We start from the raw sequence: 26,152 nt of genomic DNA, 5'->3' as shown, positions 1-26,152 counted from the left end.
AGCCCTGTTAGAAGCCTTCAGGGGTTTTCTGTCCCCCTCCAGACTCCGACCTGGCCACTGCAGAACCTGCAGCTTTCTCCCTCTCCCTGTTTCATAGGCCACTTGCTCCATCCTCCAGAGCAGATGATTCCCTGTCAGACACTCCCTTCTGAACCATTGCCCACACCTCTTTACCTGTTGAACTCCTGGTTTTCAGCAACTTTCATAGCATTTTGAGGGCTTATTCTGTATGGGGCATTGTCTTCATTGAAATTCACACAATATGAAATTAACCATTTTCAAAATTTGTTTCACTTAGTACATTCACAAGGTCGTGCAACCACCACCTCTGTCTAGTTCCAGAATATTTTCATCACCACAGAAGAAAACCCCTACCATTATGCCGTCACTCCTCATTTCCCCTCCCTTCTCAACCTCTCCTCTCACACCCTCCCTTTCCAGCTCTTGGCAACCATCAACCTACTTTCTGTCTATAAGGATTTGCCTATTCTGTTTTGTTTTTTGTTTTTAATTCTCATTTCCCCCACCCCTTCCCTTTCAGCCTCAGCTCATTTTCAGTCTACTTCTGTTTTGTTTATTCATTTTTTTAGATTCAACATATAAGTGAAATCATAGGATAGTCTTCTCTTTCTGCCTCATTTCACTTAGCATATAATCTCTAGGTCCAAACGTGTTGTTGCAAATGGCAAGATTTCATTCTTTTTATGGCCGAATAATATTCCATTGTATATATACCATATTTTCTTTATCCATTTGTCTATTAATGGATATCTAGGTTACTTGCATATCTTGGCTATTGTTAGTAATACTGCAGTGAACGTCAGGGTGCATATATCTTTTCAAATTAGTGTTTTTGTTTTCTGTGCATAAATACCCAAAAGTGGAATTGCTAGGTCATATGGCAACTCTATTTTTACTTTTTTTTTAAAATTTTTTAAAGATTTTTTTATTTATTTATCTTTAGAGGGGAAGGGAAGGAGAGAGGGAGAGAAACATCAATGTATGGTTGCCTTTCATGCATCCCCTGCTGGGAATTGGCCTGCAGGGAACCGGCCTGCAACCCGGGTATGTGCCCCGACTGGGAATCGAACCGCGATTATCTGGTTCGCAGGCCCTCGCTCAATCCACTGAGCTACACCAGCCGGGGCCTATTTTTACTTTTTTGAGGAATCTCCGTACTGTTTTCCATAGTGGCTAAACTACTTTACAGTCCCATCAACAGTGTAGAAGGGTTCCCTTTCCTCCACATGTTGTCTACTGATTTATTGATGATAACTATTCTGACAGGTGTGAAGTTATATCTCACTGTGGTTTTGATTTGAACTTCCCAAATCTTTAGTGATGTTGAGCATCTTTTCACATGTCTGTTGGCCATCTGTATGTCCTGTTGGTAGAAATGTTTATTCATGTCCTCTGCCCATTTTAAACATTTATTTATTTATTTATTTATTTATTCTTAACGATTTTATTTATTTTCAGAGACAGGGGAAGGGAGGGAGAAAGAGAGGGAAACATCAATGAACAAAAGAAACATCAGTTGGTTGCCTCTTGCATGCCCCCAACTGGGGACCTGGCCAGCAACCCCGGCTTGAGCCCTGACGGGGAATCGAATCCGTGACCTTTCAGTTCACAGGCCGGCAGTTAATCTACTGGGCCACACCAGCCAGGGCCAAAATTTTTATTTTTTGATTATAGTTGACATTCAATATGATGTTGTATTAGTTTCAGGTGTTAGCTTCGTGGTTAGATAATCATATACTTTACAAAGTGATCTCCCCTGGAATTTCAAGTATCCCCTGGCACCACACATAGTTATCACAGTATTATTGACTATGTTCCTTATGCTGCACTTTCATACCCTGTGACTGTTTTGTAACTACCATTTATATTTCTTAATTCTTTTACCTTTTTCACCCGCTTCCGCCCTGTTTTAAATTGGATTGTTTACTTTTTTGGTTTTAAGTTGTTTGAGTTCCTTATATATTTAGGATACTAACATTTTATCAGATGTATCATTTGCAAATATCTTCTCCCATTCAGTAGGTTGTCTTTTCATTTTTTTAAGAGTTCATTTATTTATTTTTAGAGAGAGGAAGGGAGGGAGAAGGAGAGGCAGAGAAACATCAACATGTGGTTGCCTCTCACATGCCCCACACTGGGGACCTGGCCTGCAACCCAGGCATGTGCCCTGATTGGGAATCAAACCGACCCAGGAGGAGCCCTTGGTCAGGTCGGCACTCAATCCACTGAGCCACACCAACCAGAGCTGTCTTTTCATGTTGTTGATGATTTCCTTCACTGCCCGAAAACTTTTTAGTGTAATATTTCCATCTATTTATTTTTTTCTTTTTCCCCTTGTTTTAGGAGACATAGCCAAAAAGATACTGCTAAGAGTTTGTCCAAGAGATAGATTACTGTCTATGTTTTCTTCTAGGAGATTTTGGTTTCAGGTCTTACATTTAAGTCTTTAATCCAGTTTGAGTTTATTTTATATATGCTGTAAGAAAGTGGTTGAGTTTTCTTTTTTCTTTTATATGTGTGTATCTGTCCAGTTTTTGCAACACTACTAATTGAAGAGACTGTCTTTACTTTGTTGTAGCTTTTTAGTATTGTTGGATATCAGGGAGTTTGATACCTTCCACTTTGTTTTTTCCCCAAGATTTCTTTGGCTATTCTGGGTCTTCTGTGGTTCCCTGAAAGCTTTAGAATTAGTCCCAATTCTGAGAAGAATGCCATTGGTATTTTAATAGGGATGGCATTGCATCTGTATCATCTGTATATTGCTTTAGATAGAAAGGACATTTTAACAATATAATCCTTCCAATTCATGAACAAGGTATATCCTTCCATTTATTTGTATTTTCTTCAGTTTCTTTTTTTGAATGTCTTCGAGGTTTTTGGAGTACAGCTCTTTTACCTTCTTGCTTAAATTTAGTCTTAGGTATTTTATACTTGTTGACGCAGTTGAAAATGGGATTGTTTTCGTTTTATGAACTCTATTGATGTATAGAAACACAGCAGATTTGTATATATTGATTCTGTATCCTGCAACTTTACTAAATTTATTTATTAGTTCTAATAGTTTTTTTAAATATTTTCTTTATTTATATTTAGAGAGAGGGGAAGGGAGGGAGAAAGAGGAGGAATGAAACATCAATGTGTGGTTGCCTCTCACATGGCCCCTGTAGGGGACCTGGCCTGCAACCCAGGCTGGGAATCGAAGCACCATCTTGGCATATTGGAACAAGGCTCTAACCAACTACCTGGCCAAGGCTTATTTAACTTTTTGAGGAACCACCAAATTGTGCTGAGCGTTTTACTTGCATTATGCATCAGATCTTCACAATGGCTCTGCCAAGGAGAACCCCCTCCCCCATTTTGAAGACAATAATGAGGCTCAGAGATGAAGAGTCATGTGCCAAGGGGCACACCTCTGGAACGTGACAGAACCTATCCTGCTGGGCTCAGGCTCTCGCTGAGGTGACTGCTCTCCAGGGAGCCCCCACATCTCATATATCCTCCTCATCTTCCTCTGTGAGTACAGGAGCTGTGCTGGTCCTGCACAGCAGCTCCACCAGGTTCAGACACAGCTCTGAAAGTGGCAGATGAATGTGCAGGCTCCAAAGACCGAAAGACAAAGAATCCTGTGAACCTAAGCACCTGAAAGATGTTCAGAGCAAATCGCCAACGGAATCTGAGAGCAGGAGGGAGGGGTGGGGCTGAGAGAAGGTTGGAAGACTTGGTTAGGTGTCTGTGGAGGTCTGCCATGGGGCCAGGAGCTGTTTGCCTTTTCTGTGGGGGCTCTGGGTAGAGTGTGGCAGCTTTATATGTCTCATGCCCGGGGGCGACTGACAGACCAGGCCATTCTCCTTATGCAGCCTGAGCAGCTTCAGCATCCCCGCTGTGCAGGAAGGTGGGACAGGACGGCAGGGGTGGATCCCCTCTAATGTACCAAGCACCCACTGAGTGCTTTACAAAGGTGGCTGCTCGGAGAATGATAGAAACCATGGCAGCTAACACATGCTGTATGCTCCCAGCAGGCCATGGGGAGGGTACATTTTATTATCCCCATTTTATACAGAAGGAGCAGGGCACCAGATAGCGCCTGAGCAGTCACACAGCTGGTGGGCAGGAGCAGGGCTGGGCTTGCAGGTGGAAGCTGCTGTGCAGCTGGGAAGGGGGCCAGTCCAGGCTGCAGTGAAGTGGCCGCCAGCTCTACTCCAGGCCAAGCCTCAGCAATTCTGCTGGCTCAGTAGCCCCTCCTCCCAGGGATGAGATCGGAGGCCTGACTTCCTGGAAGGCTGCCCAAATCCTGCACCTCTGAATCCTAATCCCTCTGCTGGAGCAGCTAGCCTGCCCTGCAGCGTGCATCCCCAGGCTTGGGGAACCCCAGGCAGACATACATCTCTGTCTTCGTATAGATCCTCCCATCAGCCCTGCGCTGCAGGCAGAGCTGCTGACCCATTTTGCAGATGAGGCAGTTGAGTGTCAGGAGCATGTCCAAGGTCGCTGGGCTGGCCAGCAGCAGATCCAGGACTTCTTCACCCTTCCTAGGGGGTTAGCCTCACCAGGCAGTGTGAATCTAGGAGAATCTACACAGCTCTCTTCCCAGGTCTGTCCTGAAAGTAGACCACACAGCAAAGTGCCCATCCCTATGTGTGAGGAAGACTGTAGATGGAGCTGGAGCTAGACAAAGAGCAACAAAAAAATATGCTGCAGGCAGGAGCCAGTTCGCTGCCCAAAGGAATCTGAGAATTCTAAATTGGAACTTGGCCTTTCAGGTTATGATGAAGATATATTTGTCAAGGTAGGATGATAGAACATATTTAAATTAAGTCAGGTTATTAGCATGATTTATAACATTTAAATATTTAAACATTCAGTGCGTGGGCCTCTGTTTGTACTCAGGTCCCAGGCCCTGCAAATGTTAGGCTCAGGCCAGAGTGGTTTACCTTAGTCAGCCAGAACATAGAGATAATGGTAAGGATGATTGTTCTCTCTTTTTTTTTCTTTTTAGTGTTTCCTGTGTGCCACACTGCTAGGGTCTGCAGATCCAAAGATGAATAAAATACAGTTGCTTCTCAGATAGGGAAGAAGCCTCAGATAGGCTTCTCTTCCCAGGTAGAAAGACCCAAGAATATCACAATATTCACAGCAGCCATTTCTTGAGCACTTACTAAGTTCTACTGCTAAGTGCTTTATTGATTGCATCAAAATATATCCTCAGCCCTGGCTGGTGTGGCTCAGTGCATTCAGTGCCAGGCTGCAAAACAAAAGGTCACAGGTTTGATTCCCAGTCAGGACACATGCCTGGGTTGCAGGCCAGGTCCCCAGTTGGGGGCGGGCAAGAGGCAACCACACAACCACACATTGATGTTTCTCTTCCTGTCTTTTGCCTTCCTTCTTCTTCTGTCTAAATAAATAAATAAGTAAATAAATAAATAAACAAACACACACACACATATATATATATATACATATCCATCCATCCTCAAATAACCTAAAGGGAATGTTATTCTTACCACATTTTAGAGAGGGGAAACTAAGACTCAGAAAGACAGAGTGACTGGAAAAACAAACCCAGTAGGAGGCAGAACTAGAGCAAGTGCAGAGACTAATCCACATTAGCCTCCTTTTAAAAATATATATATTTAAATTTTTTTAGAGAAAAGGAGGGAGAAAGATCAGTGTGTGGTTGCCTCTTACATGCCTCCAACTGGGGACCTGGCCCACAACCGGGGCACGTACCCTGACTGGGAATCGAACTGGCAACCCTTACGTTTGCAGAGCCAGTGCTCCATCTACTAAGCCACAACAGCTATGGCTAATGTGGTTTATAAGCAAGATTCGTGATATGGAGATTCAGGGACCTCAGGTGAGTCACTTGGCTTCTCTGAGCTTCAGTTTCTTCATCTGTAAAATGGGCACATTAAGTCCAAGCTCATCCCTGAAGTGACTAGCACACATCCTGACCCAGCAGATGCCCAGGAACTGGTCACCATAAAGGATAGGGGAAAGGGCCCTTGTACTTAAGGGATACTTCTGGCATCCCAGACCCAGGCTCGCTTCCCAAATTTCATGGGAGACCACATGACAGTGGTGGGGAAATGACCAACTGCCAAAATCAGGGGACCTCAGTGTGGGCTACTTCCCCTCCCTTACCCTCTGGTAACCTTCCCTCTAGAGGTCCTTCATGGTCTGGGCTGCAAGAAGAGGGACATCGGACCATATCATATGTGTGAACTCACCTAACAGCCTTGCCCCATTGGGGTGATGATCTCTTCCCTAAAGTGAGGGAACATCCTGAGCTAGGAAACACACTCCAACACTGCTTTCTCCGGAATGCAGCAGCCATTACAAGGTGAGGGCCTGAGGTCTCAGAGGTCAGAAGGGTAAAAGCTTTTGGTTGTGTTTTGGGTGTGGGGTATTAGCATCTGTCAAGCAGGACTGCCCTGTCTGGTGCTACCTCTATGGCTGGAGGCTGGAGGGTAAGCAGGCTCTGGTGGGGGCTCAGATTGCTGCAGGTCAGGCCCGTGACCCCATTTGGGCTGGGAATGAGGGAATTTGAGGACCTCTTGGTGGTAGGTGGGAGCTGCACCCCAGCTGGGGATGCTGCACTGGGGTTAGGGTTCGGATCGAGGCTAGAGAGACTGTTGCCCTGTGTTGTTTATGGACAGAGCCGGAGGATTCAGGGGAAGAAGGTGCAGTTGGGGCGGGGGTGGGAGGGGGGAGTGGGTGCGGGTTCCCTGACACCGAATTCATTATTTGGGAGATTCCTCTTCACAGTCCTTCGACACCTCCCACGGGAACCACGGGCCAGAAATGTCTGACAGCCTCTGGCGCGGTGGCTCCCATGCCACAGCTGGTGCCCGGGTTCTCTCCTTGCCCGGGTCCCCGCCTGCCCGCCCACTGCCGCCGAGTTACTCCCCCGCTTGGGTCCCGCAGCCTCTGGAAGCCTCTCTCGGGCTCAGCTTCGAGGCGCCACCGCCCTGTCCAGGTTTAGGGTCCATCCCTCTGGCCGATGCTGTCCCCAGCCTCCGGCACTCCACGGGCAACGGGGTGTCCTCAAACGCCGGGCCTGACTCCCGCGGCCTGCACGTGGGGAGGGGGCGTCTCGGGACGAGGCTGCCTGAGGTAGGGGCGGAGCCAAGGAGCCAGGCGCGCGACTGGCGCGGGCGGACGGAGGTCAGCGGCCACAAGAGGGGGACCCAGGCGTCCAGGAGGCGGTGCCAGGTGCCGCGCCCCCGCCTCGCGCCCGCCGCCGGCCCCCGCTCCCGGGCCGCCCCCCACCCGTGACGCGCTCCCCGCCCCATCCGCGCCGGGAGCCCGAGCGGGAGCCGGAGGACGGCGAGGGGCGCGGGCGGCGGGGGAGGGAATAGGATGCGGCCGGCGCCGCGGGGCAGCCACCGCCGCCTCCTCTGAGCCTCGGAGAGCACGGAGCGCTGCCGCGTCGCTGCGGCCCTGGCAGCGCCATGGGGAAGGAGCAGGAGCTGGTGCAGGCGGTGAAGGCGGAGGACGTCGGGACCGCGCAGAGGCTGCTGCAGAGGCCGCGGCCGGGGAAAGCCAGTGAGTGCAGGGGGCGCGGGGTGGGGGTGGGGGGCGACGGGAGCCGCGGCACGCTCGGGGGCCACCTCCGGCGTCCGGCCCCTGAACCCTCCCAGCGCAGGGCGCGGAGGGGGATGCTGTAGGTCCCTGGGGGCGGGGCGGGGCCGGGCCAACAGCGCCTAGAGCCTCGGTGCGAACCCTGGTCCCCAGCCCTGAAGGAGGGGCGGCACCGAGCGCTGGGCTGTTACCCGGAGCCCCCCAGCGGGCACCTGGCGGAACCCACCTCCCGGGTCGCAGGCGTTCGCACTTCTCCCTCTCCTCCTCGGTCCTCCTCCCTCCCCGGGCTGCGGGTGGACAGCTGGAGGTCTCCGCTGGGCCTTTAAAGGGCAAGGCGATGCCCTCCCCTTGGAGAGAGGGAGGGGCCCCTTGCCGCTGGGACTTCAAGGGGGCCAATGGTCCCTGTCAGACCCCTTTCCCGCTCCATGTTTAATAACACGCTTTGCAGGGAAGGGGGGACAGGACCATGCTGGGGGTGTGGCTGCCCAGGCATGGCTGGCTGTGGGCCATTTACGGATAGGGGAGCAGTGGTCCAAGGTCGCCCGGCCCAGGTCAGGCTGAGCTCCAAGCAGGTGCAGACCCTGAAACAGAGCCTGGTTCTTTCTGGACTCACTGCTGGGAAAGGGGGCTGTGGGAGAGGGAGGGGTCTCCCACTAGCCATCCTGAGGTTGTGCTGTTAGGGCCCCTGGGAATGGTTGGAAGCTGGGAGCCCTGATCCCAGCACTCATCCCAGCTCAACCGGGAGGCTCCCCCAGGGCTCTTAGAGATGGATGGATGGGTGTGTGGACCAGCCACATGTGCGGCTGCGCACATGACTGTGTCAGTGTGTCAGGGTACCTGTAGGGGCAGGGGCAGGGCTGTGCAGAATGGCACGTGGAATGTGGGCACCTCACTCCCTACCGAACCCCCCCGGGGCTGTATGTAAGCCAGGGAGGACCCCACTCCCCTCTCTCCTTGAAGGATGCTGAGGACTAAGACTGCTTTGGGGAAGGTGGGAGGTGCACCCTTGAGCCCTAGAGGGGCCCTCCTGCTCAGTACCTGCTTGCCAGGTCCTGTCTGCTCCGTGCTAACTAGAGAGCCACACTTCTGTACCCTGCAGGCACGCATACACAGGCCGGCCTTGCCTTCCACACCCAGTTGGGGCTGGCTCAGGGTTTCAGGGCTCGGAAAGGGAGAACTTCCAGGCAGGCACAGTCTCAGCTGAACCTCAAAAGCAATTGAAGGCCCTGAGAAGTGGAAGGCAAGGTCAAGACTTCCACCTAGTGGCCATGCCATCTTGGGCATAAACAACTCCCGCTCCCCAGGCCTCAGTCTCCTCATCTGTAGGATGGGGATATTTGTGGTCCCCTGTCTCCTAGCACTGCTGTGAGAACAATAGGAGAGTGCACATGAAGCCCAGACTCTTACTAAGTGCTCAGTAAGCACTAAGTAGGACCATTTCCTCAACCCAGAGCGGGCAGACCTGGGGAGTAGGAACATCAGATTGGGGGGTTCCACCTCTCTTCTACTCTGGCCCCCCTGGGAAGGTGTGGGAAGTTTTACCTTTACCTAGGTCTCACCTGGATCTCTGCGTACACCCTTGCCTAGACTGGTCTCTAGGCTCTGACTCACAGGAGCGGGCCTAATAAGTCAGAGAAATCCCTCCATGAATTAGCTCCGTTGTCATGGCAACGCTGGCCTGCTTTGGAGTAAGATGTATTTTGATTCAGCATAGTACAGCTGGAGTTTGGGCCATGGGGTGGTGGGCACCCTAGGGCCCGCCAGATTCAGGGGCATCCCATAATCCTTGTTCCCACGATCTCCTTGTGCTGGCACCTCCCCGTGGCCCAAGCCCTCCAGTGTGGCGCCAGACTCTGTCAGTCCTCGCTCCCACCTCAAAGAGAGCCTCCTTACACACACCAGCACTAGCACCCTCAGCAGTTGTCCCTGAGGGGGAGAAGGGGAGGTGCTGGGTGGCGGCTGGCCTTCTACCGGCAGGGGTGGGGTAACCTGTCCTTCCTTCTGGCCCAACCTCCCCTTTCTGAATTTTCTGAAGACTACAGGCCAGTCCTCCTGCACTCTCTCACCTTGGCTCTCGCTCCAGCATCTGGCCCAGAGCTTCCTGCATGGGGGAGCTGGGAAGAGACTGTACTGACCCCGCTTCCCTGGAAGAGCTGGGAGGGTGCTTTGCCTCCTGGAGGCCGTGGGGCTCAGCCACTCCGAGATGGGACTAGAGAAGAGTTGAACCATATCCCTGTAGGGGAAGAAGTGGCTCTGTGCGGTGGCCTATAAATGGCTTCTGTGGTTGGAGGAGCATCTGGGCAGAGCGGTCCAGGGAGGTCATGAGGGTGGGCTTGAGAGGCACTGGGGCCTCTGCAGCCTGGAGTTTGGAGCTGCCTTCAAAGGTAGAGATGGTCCCAGGAGAACAGTTTAGAGAGGCTGGGGTGACCAGAGATTGGAGACCACAAGTCATGGGATGGGTTGGGGGACAAAGTTCATGTGTTGTCACTGATGTGGAATCCATAGGACTTCGTGCCCTTGTGGAAAGGGAAAGGGGGCTTCAGAGTGGTGCCCACTGGCCCCTTCTCTCCCACCTGCCCAGGCCCCTCCAGCTTTACTCGGAGGACCTGTCTCCGCCTGGTTCGGCCTCCCCAGTCCCATGCAGTGCTCATTCCTCGGCGGCTGGTGTCTCCCACAGGTGCCGGGGAAGTGCTCCGAGACTTCAACCTCTCTTCCGTCCAATTCCAGCTATTTTCCTCTTTGAGGAGATCAGTGGCAGGGAGAGGGTGAGACGTTCTTAGCATGATGCCCCTCCTCGTGTGAGGAGTTGTCCCCTTTGGACTGGAGGCTCCTCCTGCCTTGGTATCTGTGTCTCTTCCTGGGCCTTGACCTCTGGCCCCTCTGAAATTTCAGCAAGTACGGCCAGGTGAGCAGGTGGGCCTGGCTAAGTGTTCCCCTTGGAGCACCGGGCTTAGCAGCTGCCTGGGAGGCGTTGACTGTGGGAGGGAGGAAAAGGGTCTAGACTGGGAAGTCTGCAAGAGAAGCTGAGAATGGGCTACTGGGAACTGGATCTGAGAAAAGAGGCGGGCAGCAAACATTAGACTTGGGCAGAGTGTTGTGTGTGTGTGTGTGGGGGGGGATGTTGACAATGTCCTGGTCGTGGCCTTAGACAGGACGGGGATGCTACAGGGCAGCCATGTCTCGCTCTCTTCACCTTTAATATAAGGGACTGTGGCAGGCCAGGCTGCATCCTTCACAGGGCCCAGTGCAACATGAAAACATGAGTACCTCGTCCAAAAATTAAGAATTTAAGATGGTGACAGCAGAGCGTCCAACTGGATGAGGGGCCCTTCTGAGTGACTGCACATGCCCGAAAGGTCCTATGCCTGAAACTGGCCCCGGCGGGGGGACCCAGTATGTGGGACTAGGATATGACTCCAGTCTCTAATTTACTGGGCGCCTCGTATGTACCTGGCATTGATTCAGCCTCCAAGGATCCGGCAGTGAGCAAAGTAAATAAAAACCCTGTTCTCTTGGAGAGAGCAGTTCAGTGATGGAGGCAGATGCAGACGAGATCAAAGGTGGTGATGGAGGCCAAAGAGAAGAATGCAGCAGACATGACATGGGAGGGGGTGACCGTTTTATTTTATTTTTAAGATTTTATTGATTTATTTTTAGAGAGGGGGAAGGGAGGGAGAAAGAGAGGGGGAGAAACATCGATTGGTTGGTTGCCTCTTGTACGCGGTGTGACTGGGCCCCCAACCCAGGCATGTGGCCCGACCTGGAATCAAACAGACAACCCTTCATTTTGCAGAATGATGCCCGATCCACTGAGCCACACCAGTCAGGGCAGGGTTTATCACTTTAGCTGGGGAGACCAGGGAGGCTTCACCAAGCTGGTGACATTGGGATAAAGACCTGAAAGAACTGAGGGAGAGAATCATGGTAGTAAATGGAGGAAGAAAACCCCACACGTGTATATCGGGTTGGCCAAAAAGTCTGTTTAGTTTTTTTTTCCATAGAATAAAAGACACATTTTTCATTTTCACCAATAACTTTATTGATTTGCATATTTCGAGTGTGCTAGCTGTCTCCCACTATTGGCATGTAGTGGGGGGAGGCCAGGGGAGCTGCTAAACATTGTCCAGTGCACAGGACATCCTCACAGCAAAGAATTATTTGGCCAAAATGTCAGTAGTACCAAGAAACTTCGCAACCTACTTTTGACACGTTCAATCAGCCCAGCCCTTTCTCCATATACTGCACAAACCTTTTTTTGTGCTTCAGTTGTGTTTTTACCTTTTTTAAAATAATAAAGCATGATATACCGAGGATATTGCGAATTTTCTTCCATCTTCAATGTTAAAATGGCTGTATAAAAATCCACCAATTTTGATGTTTTTTTTTTTAAAGAATTATTCGATCATTTACAGACAGAGGGAAAGTAAGGAAGAAAGAGAGGGAGAGAAACATTGATGTGTGGCTGCCTCTCACATGCCTCCCAGCTGGGGACCCGGCTCACAACCCAGGCATGTGCCATGACCAGAAATCGAACCGGTGACCCTTCAGTTCATAGGCCCGCGCTCAATCCACTGAGCCACACCAGCCAGGACAAGTTTTTTTAGCGCACACTGATATGACAGTTGTCACAATACAATCTAACAAAATTGTTTCAAATGAAATTAAGACAACTAAGCACTACTAGGGCCATGGTACAGAAAAACTAAACAAACTTTGTGTCAACCCAATAAAATATGTGCTAGGTCCCTGTGGCAGGGTGGCCAGAAGGTTGGAGCACCAGCACATGGTTGGAGCAGGGGTGCCAAGGAAGTCAGGGACCGCACTGACTGTTCAGCGAGACAGGCGCTTTTGAAGAGTCTGCTGGAGAGGAGCAAAGGGGTGTGATTCGTGCTGTAACGGGGATCCCCTGACCTCAGTGTGTGTGGGGATAGTCCGAACAGGGTAAGGAGGAAGCAAGTCCACCAGTGGGGGGGACATTGGCAATGATCCTTCCAGAGATGCTGGCCCGGCCCAGGGTGGTGACGATGGCAGTGGTGAGGAGTGGTAAAATCCTAAGTGTGCTTTGAGAGGGTCTTAAAGGTAGAGCTAGTGGGGTTTACCAATGGAGAAGATTTAAGGTGTCAAGAGGGGACCCGGGGCTGACTGACTTCAGAGTTTTGGCCTGGACCACTGAGGGAAGGGCGGCATTGCTGCCAGTGGAGATGGACTTCAGCGCCAGCAAAGTGTCTGAGCAGAGGGGGAGGGGCGGGGGTAGCAGTGCCTCTCTTTCTGGAGCCTCTGCTCTGCACAGGAGAAGCCCCCCATGGCGGGAGGGTGTGGGTGGGGCTCCCACAGAGCTAATATTTGTCATTGCTACTTAATGAGCCGACTCCTTGCCAGACCCTTCATGCTTTATGTCTGGAAACGTCCTCAGGTCTGCGAGGCCCGCCCTGTTAGTCCCCTTCAAGCTCAGGGCCAAGGCCATAGGGGTAGTGAGGAGCAGAGGGAGCATTCAAATTCGGGCCTGTCTGACTTTGCAGGCTTTGTGGGCCACCGGGGACCCACATTCTGCAGGGAGCTGCCCTATAGCACCCCCTCTGTGACTCAACTCCTTCACTTCCCCCAGTTCCTCGCCCTTGGGCCCCCTGCCCCCATCTCTGTCCGGGGCCTGACAAAGGGGCTTCTGTCCTGCCAGCCCCTCCTTCCCTCACGGAACAACTGACCCACAAATGGGTTATGTAACCATGGCCTAGACAGGCAGGGGTTTGGCTTGAGCCTGGCTGGACCTGAGCCCGAGGGGAGGATGTCAGGGGGCCCCCCTCCTCTGGCAGGCAGCTTCTGGGGGCCAGAACCTGGGAGGCCTCAGGAGGAAACTAAAGCTCTAAAGGGAGAGTTTGGGCCCCTCGGGCTTCAGGCTGTTAATCCTGGGACCTGAGCGTGCCCCTGGACGTGAGATGGCCACTCTCATGTGGTCAGTCAGGGCCATCGGCCCAGCTGCCTGCCTCTCCTTCCTGCCCTGCTGAGTGGGGCTCATTTATAGTGGCCAGGCCCAGGGCTGGAAGTGGGAGAAGGCCGTATCCTGGAAATGCAGATTTTCCCTCGGAGATACCCTCATTTCTGGGTGTCCAAGCCTTCCTGGGCCACCCCCGGCCCATCTGGGTCCTTCTGAGAGACAGATTGGCTGGCTCTCTCCCTCCCACTGTCAGCAGGGGATACATGTGCACATGTGTGTGACTATGTGGGTGCACAGCCCTGGCTTCTGTTCCCAGGCAGGGACAGGCCTGGAGACTTTGGCCCCGTGAACCTCCTAACATCTCAGTTTAGTGGGAAACTAAGGTCCAAAAGCTGATACCTGGAGCTGAGTGCAGGGAACAGAGTTGAATGCATGAATGAATGCATAAATGTTTCCAGACTAAACACTTAGATAGCTTTGGCTCTGAGCCTGCCAGGGAGCCAGCTAGCACCCTCTGCCTGCTCTTAAGCTGCTGGAGGGGGCCCTTAAGCTGCTGGAGGGGGCCCTTAAGCTGCTGGAGGACCCAGGCAGGCTGCAGAAGGGGCTGACGGAGCCTCCCTACTGTGTCTCCTTCCCACTCCCAGAGCTCTTGGGCTCCACCAAGAAGATCAATGTCAACTTTCAGGACCCGGATGGGTGAGTTCTCAGCCAGGGGGATACCAGTCTGGGATGGGGGTTAGGGGCGTCTTGGGGAAGGCCAGGTACCTAAGTAGTTGCCTAAATGTATTTGTCACCTGTCCCAGCTTCTCTGCCCTGCACCACGCGGCCCTCAATGGCAACACGGAATTGATTACCCTGCTGCTGGAGGCCCAGGCTGCTGTGGACATCAAGGACAACAAAGGCAAGGCCTGTCAAGAATCTCAGAGCCAGGGGGGCTGGGGTTGAGGTCAGGGGTCCCTTGAGGACTGGATGGTCCCTCAGCTGAGGTCACCACCAGGGTCTCAGGCTGGGTCTAGGAAGGTCCTCATGGGATTTGCATTCTAGAGGTCAGGTGTGGGCTCAGGGTCAGAGGCCAGCTTCCAATGGCCCCTGCCTGCCTGCCCCCAGGCATGAGGCCACTGCACTATGCTGCCTGGCAGGGCCGGAAGGAGCCCATGAAGCTGGTGCTAAAGGCAGGCTCAGCAGTGAATGTCCCATCGGATGAGGGCCACATCCCCCTCCACCTCGCAGCCCAGCACGGTCACTATGATGTGGTGAGGACCGCCTCGGGGATGGCAGGGTGCCGGGGAGGCACGACGGACACCCTGGGGCTGACTGTGCTCCATGGGCCCCGCAGTCCGAGATGCTGCTGCAGCACCAGTCCAACCCGTGCATGGTGGACAACTCGGGCAAGACACCTCTGGACTTGGCCTGTGAGTTTGGCCGCGTTGGGGTAAGTCTCCCGGGAGCCGAGAGGCACTCCATCTGTTCTGTCTTCCTCTCCTGAGCCCAGAGTCGGGGACAGACCTGCAACCCCTGGCCCATTTCTGGGCCACCCCCTACTCTGATCCCTTCTTCAAGGTGGTCCAGCTGCTCCTGAGCAGCAACATGTGCACGGCCTTGCTGGAGCCCCGGCCGGGGGACACCACTGACCCCAATGGCACCAGCCCCTTGCACCTGGCAGCCAAGAATGGCCACATCGACATCATTAGGTATGGTTGAGTGCGGGTGGGGTGCAAGTTTCTAGCTCAAGGGCTCTCCTCCTGGCTTGGTGATAAGACAGGAACAGTCTGCCAAGGACTGTTGCCCACTTGAAGGACATGCTAGAGGAAAAAGGCTGGGGAGTGGGCACCCACAGCCACATAGCCTGGGCTCCAGGGCAGTCCTGCCACTTGCTGGGTGACTTTGTGGACCCATGTAACTTCTCTGAGCCTGTTTCCCCATGGACATCACAGCAGTGCCTGTGTGGGGGTGAAACAAGATAACCACTGTGAAGGGTTAGCACAGAGCAGGCACGTCCACAGGTGCTCAGTCACCGCCAGGTACCATGTTGTCAGGGAGGCGGGTAGGGCTGGTTAATCCTGAGGCACTCAGAAATCAGGGCTCAGCTTTGGGGTGCTGAGGCAGAGGGCTTCTGCTATAGGTCCTGCCTGGTCCCCCTGCTTTCCCACCAGGCTCCTCCTCCAAGCTGGCATTGACATTAACCGCCAGACCAAGTCCGGCACAGCCCTGCATGAGGCTGCACTCTGTGGGAAGACAGAAGTGGTTCGGCTGCTGCTGGACGTGAGTTGGAGGTCCAGGGGGAGCTGGGTGCTGTCAGGGGTGGGGGAGTAGGGAGTCTTGACAGACCTCCCCCTTCTGCACGTGCAGAACGGGATCAATGCTCATGTGAGGAACACGTACAGCCAGACGGCCCTGGACATTGTGCACCAGTTCACCACATCCCAGGCCAGCAAGGAGATCAAGCAGCTGCTGCGAGGTGGGCCCAGGCAGGGCAGGGGGTCTGCAGCAGGGCCTGGGCCAGGCTGGTTCAAAGGACTGGGGAGTCTACCTCCTGTGTCTCCAGAGGCCTCGGCGGCTCTGCAGGTCCGGGCAACCCAAGATTATTGTAACAATTATGACCTGACCAGCCTCAACGTGAAAGCTGGGGATATCATCACAGTAAGGATGGCCTCGGGCCACTGGAGCAGGGATGGGTGGGACTTGGGTGCTCACCCCACAGCATTTTCCCCTCAGCAGTTGGGAAGTCTAGGGTCTGGGCAGGAGGCCCAGGCCACCCATCCATTCAACCCAGAAGTTTCCCTGAGTGTTCTCTCCCCACCTCATCTGGCCAGGTCCTTGAGCAGCATCCAGATGGCCGGTGGAAGGGCTGTATCCATGACAACCGGACAGGCAATGACCGGGTGGGCTACTTCCCATCCTCCCTGGGCGAGGTCATTGTAAAGCGAGCAGGCAAGTACTACCCCAGGTCTGGGCTGGGGGCCAGAAGGAAGTAGGTGCGCATGTGTGTTGGATGGCAGGGTGACCACCGAGCTCTGGCCATTGCCAGGTGCAGGGTCCACAGTGGTGTCCAGACGTGTGTCCTGTCAGCTGTCTCCTCATCGGTGTCCTCATGCCCATTTCTTCATTTATTCAACAGACACTGCACCCCAACCACTAGGAACAGATGGTGACTCAGATGGACATCATTCCTGCTTTCAAGGAGCTTGTTCCCAGGGAGGGAAGGGAGTAGGGGACAGTGAAGTAAACATGGAAGGAAACATACCAGCCAATGACAGAAAATGTGGCTGGAGGCCTGCTTTAGATAGGGCAGTCAGAGAAGGCCCCGAGAAATGGGAGGGACTGGCTATAGGCAGAGCAGTCCAGGCTGTGGGGACCACGTGTGCAAAGGAGCTGAGGCAGGAAAGAGTGTGATATGCGTAAGGGTCCAAAGGGTGGCCAGCATGGCCGGCGCGGAGTGAGGGAGAGGGATGCAGATCGTGGCCACAGGGCTGTGGTGGTGTCAGGCAGGGGACTGGTGAGATCGCAGAGAGGGACAGGTGGGGTGAAAGGGCAGAGTGGTCCCGTTAGGAGATGTAGCCAGCCCACCCACAGAAATCCAGTTCCCGGGGATGGGGAGCATGGCCCCAGGCTCCTGTGTGCCTCTTCCCTCCCCGCTACTGCCCAGGCACAGAGGAGGTTGCACCCTCTGGCAAACCACACCACCCTGCAGAACCACAAGGCCACTGGCAGGATAGCCTGTCTTGGGCCTTTCTCTGCCACATTCTCCTGCTGTCAAATGTCTGGCGTCTTCTAAGGTTCTCTCAGGGCAGGAGGAGACTGTAGTGCTGACCCCTGAGGCATGCATGTGTTGGGCCTAGGCTCAGGGTCAGGCCAGGGGCAACCTTTTCTCAGTGTCAGGCTCCCAGGCCTGAGCTGGTCCAGGACTCAGGGAGGCTATGCTTGGCTCACAGGTTCCCGAGCAGGCGCCGAACCAAGCCCACCCCAGGGAGGCAGCTTGTCGGGACCCTCTGCACCTCCTGAAGAGATCTGGGTGCTGAGGAAGCCTTTTGCAGGTAGGGGTTAAGTGCCAACAGCACTTCTGCAAGGCTTCCGCCAGGCTGGGCAGGGCTGACACCAGCTGATACTCCCTTGTGCTGGCAGGCGGCGACCGAAGTGGCAGCTTGAGCGGTGTGGCTATTGGCCGGAGCAGTGGGGCCCACACCCTGCATGCAGGCTCCGAAGGCGTCAAGGTAGGTGGGGTGGTGGCAGGGCCAGGGTAGCCTGTGCCCAGAGCAGCACCGGCCAGCCAGTCTGTCTGGGTTGCAGCTCCTGGCAACAGTGCTCTCCCAGAAGTCCATCTCAGAGCCCAGCCCCGGGGACAGCCCCGTGAAGCCCCTGGACGGCTCCGCAGGTAAGGACGAAGCACTGCTGTCCCGACAGAGAGGTGGCCCCTCAGCAGCCCTTGCCCCCGCCCATGCCCTCTCATCCCCAGGTACAGCCCGGTCTCAGCCTGCAGTGGCCCATGGTGGGCAGGTCTATGCGGAGCAGCCACCCAAGAAGCTGGAGCCAGCATCGGAGGGCAAGGTACAGGGCCTGGGCTGGCAGCAGGGAGGGGTGCCCCGGGGCAGCCTTCCTGGCCTGGCCACGGTACCACTGAGGGCTCTTGACAGGCTAGCCCCCTCCTTCCGTCTGTCTCAGTCTGTGTGTAGGTGTTGTCTATTGTGTGAGCTGACATGTCTAAGTGTGACACGTATATGAGATGACTGAGGCTGTGCATGGATGTGCAGTGTGACTGCGAGGCGGGCACCTGTGTGTGTGTGTGTGTGCCTGTGAAATGGCATGGGTGTGAGACCAAACAAGATGCATGGCTGCGATGGATCCTGTGTGTGACCTGCGTGCTGGGGAAGGTGTGAGCTGCTGGCTGAGTCCTGCATTCCTCTGGGCAAAGCCCACCTCCCAGGGAGTGAGGGGCTGCTCTGAGGCCCCATTCCTAGAGCCCTTCACATGGGGCCACACTGTGGGGTGCAGGAACAGGGGTGGGGGCGTGGTCAGGGAGCAGCTGGACCCTCCTGGTGGAGATCACAGAATGAGGCTGCAGTGCTGCGCAATGCTCAAGATGGCGGCATCCAGGACCACAGAGTGAGGAGGGAGCGCCGGTGCCAGACTGTTTGGGGCCCAGCTGCACGTGGACCAGCGGACAGCAGACTGAGCTTACAGAGGAGGCACCACGGTGGCTGGGGTGTGCACCTGGCGGGTGGGAGGGTGGGCGGGCCTGCAGCGGGTGCCTTGTGTCTTCCAGAGCGCTGAGGCTGTTAGCCAGTGGCTCACCACGTTCCAGCTGCAGCTGTATGCCCCCAATTTCCTCAGCGCTGGCTATGACCTGCCCACCATCAGCCGCATGACCCCCGAGGTGAGCTGCCCGAAGGCTAGCCACCAGCCATGACCCAGAAATAGGCCCTCAGCCTCCAGCTAACAGACCTCTCCTCTACCTAGGACCTCACGGCCATTGGGGTCACCAAGCCAGGCCACAGGAAGAAGATCACGGCAGAGATCAGCAGCCTCAGCATCCCTGACTGGCTGCCTGAGCACAAACCTGTAAGGCTCCCTGCCCCTTATGGCTGGGCTCAGGATGGGCAAACAGACAGACAGACTGCCTCCCTGGTTGCAGCCTTCGCCTGCCCTCTGGGGCTTCAGGGAGAGGAGAACAGAGGATGGCCACCCGGCGGTGACCCACCTGGACAGCCTTTGTTCACCACAGGCGCTGGGGCCAGCCTTCCTGAGGCAGGAGCAGGGATGACGACCTGTGAGGGCCCTCGGGGGGGGGGGCAGAGTACCCCCCTCCACTACCTGCTCCTGCAGAGGCCTCTGCCGTACTCAGGCAGTCACACAGGGATACCTGGCACGCCCGCCACGCCGCCACCCACCCATATACACAGAGGGGCCTGCGTTGATGGACTGTGCTCGCACACACCCAGGCATACACGTGGGGCAGATGTGTGTGAGTGTGCTTCACATACACAGACAGCATTCGCTCACTGAATATACTCAAGGTGCTCATTGGGGACTGCATGCACACACTCACGCCCACACACTGGACTGTACATGCCAGCTGTGCCGACGGCTACACCCACACTGACCACAGGCTGCGCTGTTACGAGGTGGGACAGGTTCTGGGCCAGGAAAAGGTAGGCCTGTCGCATCGATGCCACCTCTCTGGTCCTCATGCAGAGCTGTGATTTCCCATCCACTGATGGGGGAGAAATGCCATGACCACCAAAAGCTCCCAGGGCTGTGGGTCAGGGACAGGTAGGTTCACGCCCGTCCACCTTGCCCAACTCGGTCAGCAGCTCAGGGGTCCTCTCGGTGAGCACGTCTGGGTCCCTCGGGCCTACTGCGCAGGTGTGCTGTGTGCTGGTGCTGACTGATGTCCTGACGGGAGTGTGGACAGGTGGATGCTGCTCAGGAAACCGCTGGGTGAAGACTGTCATGGCTGTTTGCACACATATGTGAGGTGGCTGTGTGACCAGCTGTGCCTGCTGTGGGTAGGGAAAGGGCGAGAGGACATGAGTGTGATGCAGAGGGTTGCCAGTGCCCGTGTGTGGCTGGGATCCAGAGCGCGTGAGTACACGTGTCTGGTTGGTGGTGCTGTGTGTCTGCGTCCACGATGTGTGGTGTGTGTCCACCGAGTGCTGCCCCCAAGGTTGCCTGGGCGGGTGAGGAAGTGCGTTCTTCCGCCAGTTGGAGGCCTGAGGGGCGGGTTGCGCTGTGTGCGTTTGCATGTGCACCTGAGCCGGCCATGGGCTCCTGCTGAGGCTGCGCTGTATCTGAAGCTGACACCTGTTTGTTTGTCCTTCTGTCTGTCTGTGCCGGGCTGGTCCGGTGCCCCTCCCCTGGCAGCTCCGAGTAGTCGGCAGACGGTGGGTAGCCAGCTCGGGCTGCCTTCTGTCTCTCCTGCTCTGTAGGCTAACCTGGCCGTGTGGCTGTCCATGATCGGCCTGGCCCAGTACTACAAAGTGCTGGTGGACAACGGCTATGAGAACATCGACTTTATCACCGATATCACCTGGGAGGACCTGCAGGAGATCGGAATCACCAAGTTGGGTGAGGCCCCGGCCCCCACCACTTCCTGGTCCTTGCCACCCTCCGCGGCCTGACTTGCCCCATGCCCCACTCAGGACACCAGAAGAAGCTGATGCTGGCAGTGAGGAAACTAGCGGAGCTGCAGAAGGCAGAGTACGCCAAGTACGAAGGTGGACCCCTGTGCCAGAAGGCACCCCAGTCACTTGAAGTGATGGCCATTGAGTCACCGCCCCCGCCTGAGGCTGCTGCTCCAGCTGACTGTCAGTCTCCGAAGATGAAGACCTTCCAGGACAGCGAGCTCAGTGGTGAGCTGCAGGCTGCTATGACTGGCCCCGCGGAAGCGGCCACTACCCCTGCCACTGCTGAGAAGCCTTCCAACCACCTGCCACCCACCCCAAGGGCCTCTGTGCGCCAGGAGCCCAGCTTGGGTGGGCGGGCACGGCACATGAGCAGCTCTCAGGAGCTTCTGGGTGATGAGTTCCCTGGGCCTGGCAGCCCAATGTCAAGGAGCCAGGAGTACCTGCTGGATGAGGGACCAGCCCCTGGTACTCTGCCTAAGGAGGCTCGGCCCAGCCGCCATGGCCACAGCATCAAGAGGGCCAGTGTGCCCCCAGTGCCCGGCAAGCCTCGACAGGTCCTTCCAACAGGAGCCAGCCCCTTCACACCCCCCCAGACTCCGACTAAAGCCCGGCCAGGTTCCCCCCAGGCCCTGGGGGGGCCTCATGGTCCAGCCACAGCCAAGGTGAAGCCCACCCCACAGCTGCTACCACCAATGGAGCGACCTATGTCGCCCCGCTCGCTGCCTCAGTCACCCACACATCGTGGCTTTGCCTACGTGCTGCCCCAGCCCGTGGAGAGTGAGGCAGGGCCAGCTGCTCCTGGGCCCGCATCTGCCCCTGTGCCCGCACCTGCACCTGTGCCCGTGCTGTGTCTGCCCCCTGAAGCCGATGTGGAGCCAGGGAGGCCCAAGAAGCGTGCCCACAGCCTGAATCGGTATGCAGCGTCTGACAGTGAGCCAGAGCGGGATGAGCTGCTGGTACCAGCTGCCACGGGGCCTTACGCCACAGTCCAGCGGCGTGTAGGCCGCAGCCACTCAGTGCGGGCACCTGCTGGTGCTGACAAGAACGTCAACCGCAGCCAGTCCTTTGCTGTTCGGCCCCGAAAGAAGGGGCCCCCACCACCTCCGCCCAAGCGCTCTAGCTCAGCCATGGCTAGCGCCAACTTAACTGATGAGTCAGTACCAGATGCTGAGACCAAGGGGGCTGGGACTGAGGATGGCCATCTGGGGGTCCGGGCACAGCGCCGGCGGGCTAGTGACCTGGCCGGCAGTGTGGACACTGGCAGTGCTGGCAGTGTGAAGAGCATTGCAGCCATGCTTGAGCTGTCATCCATTGGGGGTGGGGGCCGGGCAGCCCGTAGGCCCCCTGAGGGCCACTCTACACCTCACCCTGACAGCCTGGAGCCAGGCCGGGTGGCCACAGTGTTGGCCTCAGTAAAGCACAAGGAGGCCATTGGGCCTGATGGAGAGGTGGTGAACCGGCGCCGCACACTTAGTGGGCCTGTCACAGGACTGCTGGCTGCTGCCCGCCGGGGGCCTGGGGAGCCAGTGGGGCCTGCGGATCATGGCCACTTTGTGGAAGATGGCACTACCCGGCAGCGGCTTCGAGGTGCAGCCAAGGGAGAGGCAAGTGGGGAGGGCCCTCCCTTGGCCAGGGTGGAGGCCAGTGCCACACTCAAGAGGCGTATCCGAGCCAAACAGAGCCAGCAGGAGAATGTCAAGTTCATCTTGACTGAATCTGACACGGTCAAACGCCGGCCCAAGGCCAAGGAGCGGGAGCCAGGCCCAGAGCCACCCCCGTCACTGTCTGTGTATCAGAATGGCACAGGCACGGTGCGCCGCCGACTGGGCTCTGAGCAGGCTGGACCCCTGGAGCTGCCCCCACCACCCCCACCTGCCGAGCCGCCACCCTCTGACCGGATGCATTTGCCCACGCTGCCCCCACCAGACAGTGATGCTCGGAAGCCAGCTAAGCCGCCTGTCTCTCCAAAGCCTGTCCTGGCTCAGCCGGTGCCGAAGATCCAGGGGTCACCCACACCTGCTTCCAAGAAGGTGCCACTACCAGGTCCTGGCAGCCCAGGTAGGTGAGGGAGCCAGCTCAAGAAGGGCCTCCACCCCACCTTCCCACTCCATGGTCTGAGGGGGCTTTCTCTTCTCAGAACTGATGGGAGCCAGGTAGAATGGGGTTGGAAAGTGTCAGACTCTCATCCATCCGTCTATTGGACAACTATGCCAGCCCAGAGCTGTGGGGAGGGTGGCTGGCTGGTCCTCAGGTTGCTCAGTGAAGGAGGATTGCAGAAACCCATTAATAGTAGCACCTGTGGAGGGAGAACAGGTGCAGGATGCTAGAAGGGTTAGGGAGGGTCTGACCCTGACCAGCCAGAGAGTGGGCCCAACGCGGGAGGGGAGAGGCTTCCCGGCACAAGTGTTAGAGTTGCAAAGGCCCTGTAGGCAATCAAGCAACCCAAGGGCCACACCAGAAGGGACGTAAAGTTAGGGGCGGACTGGGAGGGATCTGGAAGCAGTAATGCGACCAGGTTTGCATGGGGAGGCACGCCCCACAGAAGGGCAGCGAGGGGCCGCTGCCGGAACCTGGCCGCAGTTCTGAGGGCCACATCTCCGCTCTCGGGCGTGAGGCAGAGTTCTGTGGTAGGGCTCGTGCTGGGATCGCCAGCTTGCGCACAGAGCCACCTCCCGCAGCGGTGCAAGTTTCCTCCTTCCCATAGAGGTGAAGGGTGCCCAAGGCACGCCGCCGCCCGTGTCTCCCAAGCCGCCGCCGCCGCCCACGGCGCCCAAGCCCGCCAAGGCCGCAGCGGGGCTGCAGTCGGGCAGCGCCAACCCGTCGCCCACACCCTCGCCGGCGCGCCAGCCGCCCTCTGCCCTGGCCAAGCCTGCCAGCACGCCTCCCTCGCTGAGCGCTAGTCCCGCCAAGCCCCCGTCTCCCGGCCCTCCCGGGCTGCACGTGCCCGCCAAGCCGCCGCGTGCCGCTGCTGCTGCGGCCGCTGCGGCTGCCACTGGGCCCCCAGTCGTGGCCGCGGCCGACGGTGCCTCGCCTGGGGACAGTGCCCGGCAGAAGCTGGAGGAGACCAGCGCGTGTCTGGCGGCCGCGCTGCAAGCAGTAGAAGAAAAGATCCGGCAGGAGGACGCCCAGGGCCTGCGGTAGGTGTGGGACGGGGTCTGGTGTGGGTATGGAAGGCATCCTGTGCCGCCTTCCATAGGCGCACACGGATCAGTGCACGGGGCTGAGTCCGGCAGGGTGGTGCGTGACCCGATGCCTTAAGGAGGTGGTTTCAGAGCCACACCTTACACAGTGGGGTGGGGTCCGGCGTGGGCGGGTTTTGTGCGCCACCTCCAGCCATTTACATTCTGAGGCCGTAATCGAAGGGGGGGTGTGGTCTTCAGCTGGCTCCGCCCATGCACTGAAGGTTTGAACCGAAGCGCGGTCTGTGTAGGGGAGGGGCGCTTTTCGATGGCCCCACCCCGTGCCACTCTACTCACGCTCTCCCCACCCCCAGCCCCTCGACCACGGAGAAGAGCACCGGTAGCATCCTGGATGACATTGGCAGCATGTTTGATGACCTGGCGGACCAACTGGACGCCATGCTGGAGTGACGTGACCCACGTTGGGCCCGCCTATGCTGTCTGGGCTCCACCTGCACACTGACCTTTACCTCAGGATGGGCACCTCTGGGCGCGGCCCAATTGGGCAGGGCGGAGGGCTGAGTGGGGCAGGGTGCAGGGGACACCTGCCAGGGCCAGGAGGCAGAGCGGCCGTGCTACCCAGCCCCTGCACAAGCACAACTCCTGCCCCCTGGGCTCAGGCAGGACGCCCAGCTTGGAAGACTGCCTGGCCTAGGGACCCAAGGGCTCTGGACAGATGCTGCTGCCCTGCAGGTGCCCATCCCTGTCTGCTGCTCCCTGTGCAATAACTGCTGGGCCACCTGCCCACCCTCCACCAGGCTCTGCCCACTGTGTAGAGAAGGGGCAGCCCCAGGCACCGCTGCCCTGAGTCCAGGCTAGGCCCACCCTGGAAGGTAGTGGGAGGGGGGAAGCCACTGTAGCCCCCTCCCCAATCTGTGGCAGAGCACAGGCCTACGCCCAGCACAGAACTGCCCATTGGGGACCTCTGCCAGCTGCTCTGGCACAGCACAAGGGGCTGGGGTCAGGACCCCTGCCCCACTGTACCCACAGAATATAAGCTATCAAGAGTATTAATTTATTGGGAATGAGCTGAGGCAGATTTCCCCAGAGAAACAAAAAGGTATAACTTTAATGAATATATATTTAAAGAAAAAAATATTATTGATCCTATAGAAAACCATTTACCAACCGCAAGGACACTGGAGTCTAGCTCAAGACAAAAGCTATTAGAGGCCCTGGCCACTGTCTGTCTGTCCTTCCTTGCCTCTATCCAGGAGCGGCCAGACCCCTGGCCCAGTAGCACAACAGGAGGCTTCAGTCTGGGGAAGGGTCCGTGCCCTGCCAGGGTCCTCCTCTGCTCTCACCTAACTCCTCTGCATCTGAAGAACTCGAAGGATGTGCCTTGCTGCTGGGCTGTGTCCTTCACGCTGTGGAGATGATGCAGTGGGCTCCCTCTGCGGGGCGCTGCTCTGAAGGTCTGCCTGGGTTCCAGGGAGTTGCAGCGTGAAGCGGTGGGTCAGCCAGATGGCAGCAGTGGGTGCAGGGCGTGCATGCCAGGCCACGTGCGGCACGTGTGACGGTGTGCCTGACCCTCCCTCTCCAGGCGGCCAGCCCACCCCACCTGATTTCCCACAGATGCTTCTGCTCATGGTCCAAGGCTGTGTCGTGTGGTTGTCCTCGCCCTTTCTCCCCTCTCCCCACACCCTTTCCAAAAAGTACTGACCGGCCTCCTCTATTGTGTTTGCTGATCCACATGTGTGGGACACAACTTTGACATCTCTTAAAAAAAAATTAAAAATGCCAAAAACCAGCGATTGTGATACAGGTGGGAGGGGATCAGCCACGGTGGCGTCTGGGAATGAGGCCCTTTCCAGTCATCATGTTGTGATGCTCCCCCTGTGGACACACCTGGCCTCTCCCTAGTTAGCGGCCCAGGCTGGGGTTCCAGCAGGTGGGAAGTGGGGGTCTAGGCAGGGAGGTCCTGTCAGCTGTCAATAAACAGCAAAAAACGTCCTGGAGCACTTTCTGCTGTGTGTATTGGGAAAAGGGGGGGCTAGGCTGTTCCTGACAGGGAGGGGCAGGCACTCACAGGGCTGCGTCCTGGGGTGAAAGACAGTGGGAACCCTTTTCGTGCCCCCCTCCACCGGCCACTGGCAGCTGGTGCCCGGGCCCACCAATGTCCTCAGGCAGCCTCTCCCTCACCCCAGCACCATCCCCACTCACAGCCACAGTCTGTAGCTTTTATTTTCTTCTTAAAAAAAAAACAAAAAACTATTTTATTTATTTTTAGTGAGAGGGGAAGGGAGGGAGAAAGAGGAGAGAAACATCAGTGTGAGAGAGAAACATCCATCAGTTGCTTCTCAGACAGAGAACAAACC

At 56.4% G+C, this 26,152-nt stretch overlaps 1 protein-coding gene across 3 annotated transcripts; it reads left to right on the top strand.

Annotated features, from left to right (window-relative positions):
• The first annotated feature begins 7,320 nt into the window (after positions 1-7,320).
• CASKIN1 (CASK interacting protein 1) lies at positions 7,321-25,792 on the top strand. 3 transcript variants are annotated; one of them, XM_053671808.1, is made up of 20 exons: positions 7,321-7,566; positions 14,179-14,230; positions 14,338-14,435; positions 14,642-14,784; positions 14,871-14,966; positions 15,095-15,225; positions 15,688-15,796; positions 15,884-15,992; positions 16,080-16,174; positions 16,348-16,465; positions 17,467-17,568; positions 17,657-17,745; positions 17,822-17,906; positions 17,988-18,079; positions 18,795-18,905; positions 18,989-19,090; positions 20,458-20,596; positions 20,671-22,713; positions 23,360-23,792; positions 24,149-25,792. In XM_053671808.1, exons 1-20 carry the CDS (start codon positions 7,473-7,475, stop codon positions 24,243-24,245), a joined length of 4,338 nt encoding a protein of 1,445 aa, XP_053527783.1. In that variant the 5' UTR covers positions 7,321-7,472; the 3' UTR covers positions 24,246-25,792. The 3 variants fall into 3 exon arrangements, with proteins under 3 accessions (XP_053527783.1, XP_037013260.2, XP_053527784.1); XM_037157365.2 differs by having other exon boundaries at positions 14,642-14,787; XM_053671809.1 differs by lacking the exons at positions 18,795-18,905; positions 18,989-19,090 and having other exon boundaries at positions 14,642-14,787.
• Positions 25,793-26,152: the final 360 nt, after the last annotated feature.

The sequence above is a fragment of the Artibeus jamaicensis genome, unplaced genomic scaffold (assembly GCF_021234435.1).
Source record: "Artibeus jamaicensis isolate MK-2021 breed Jamaican fruit bat unplaced genomic scaffold, CSHL_Jam_final contig_700, whole genome shotgun sequence".
In the NCBI taxonomy this organism is placed as follows: domain Eukaryota; kingdom Metazoa; phylum Chordata; class Mammalia; order Chiroptera; family Phyllostomidae; genus Artibeus; species Artibeus jamaicensis.
The sequence above is the reverse complement of the archived record's forward strand: the minus strand, read 5'-3'. Positions and strand labels throughout refer to the sequence as shown.

Excerpts from the sequence above, each read along its gene's own strand:
- CASKIN1 (XM_037157365.2), top strand. The coding sequence starts at position 7,473 with ATGGGGAAGGAGCAGGAGCTGGTGCAGGCGGTGAAGGCGGAGGACGTC. Across the intron at positions 7,567-14,178 it reads GCCGCGGCCGGGGAAAGCCA|AGCTCTTGGGCTCCACCAAG; the intron begins GTGAGTGCAGGG and ends TCCCACTCCCAG. Across the intron at positions 17,569-17,656 it reads GCTGAGGAAGCCTTTTGCAG|GCGGCGACCGAAGTGGCAGC; the intron begins GTAGGGGTTAAG and ends TTGTGCTGGCAG.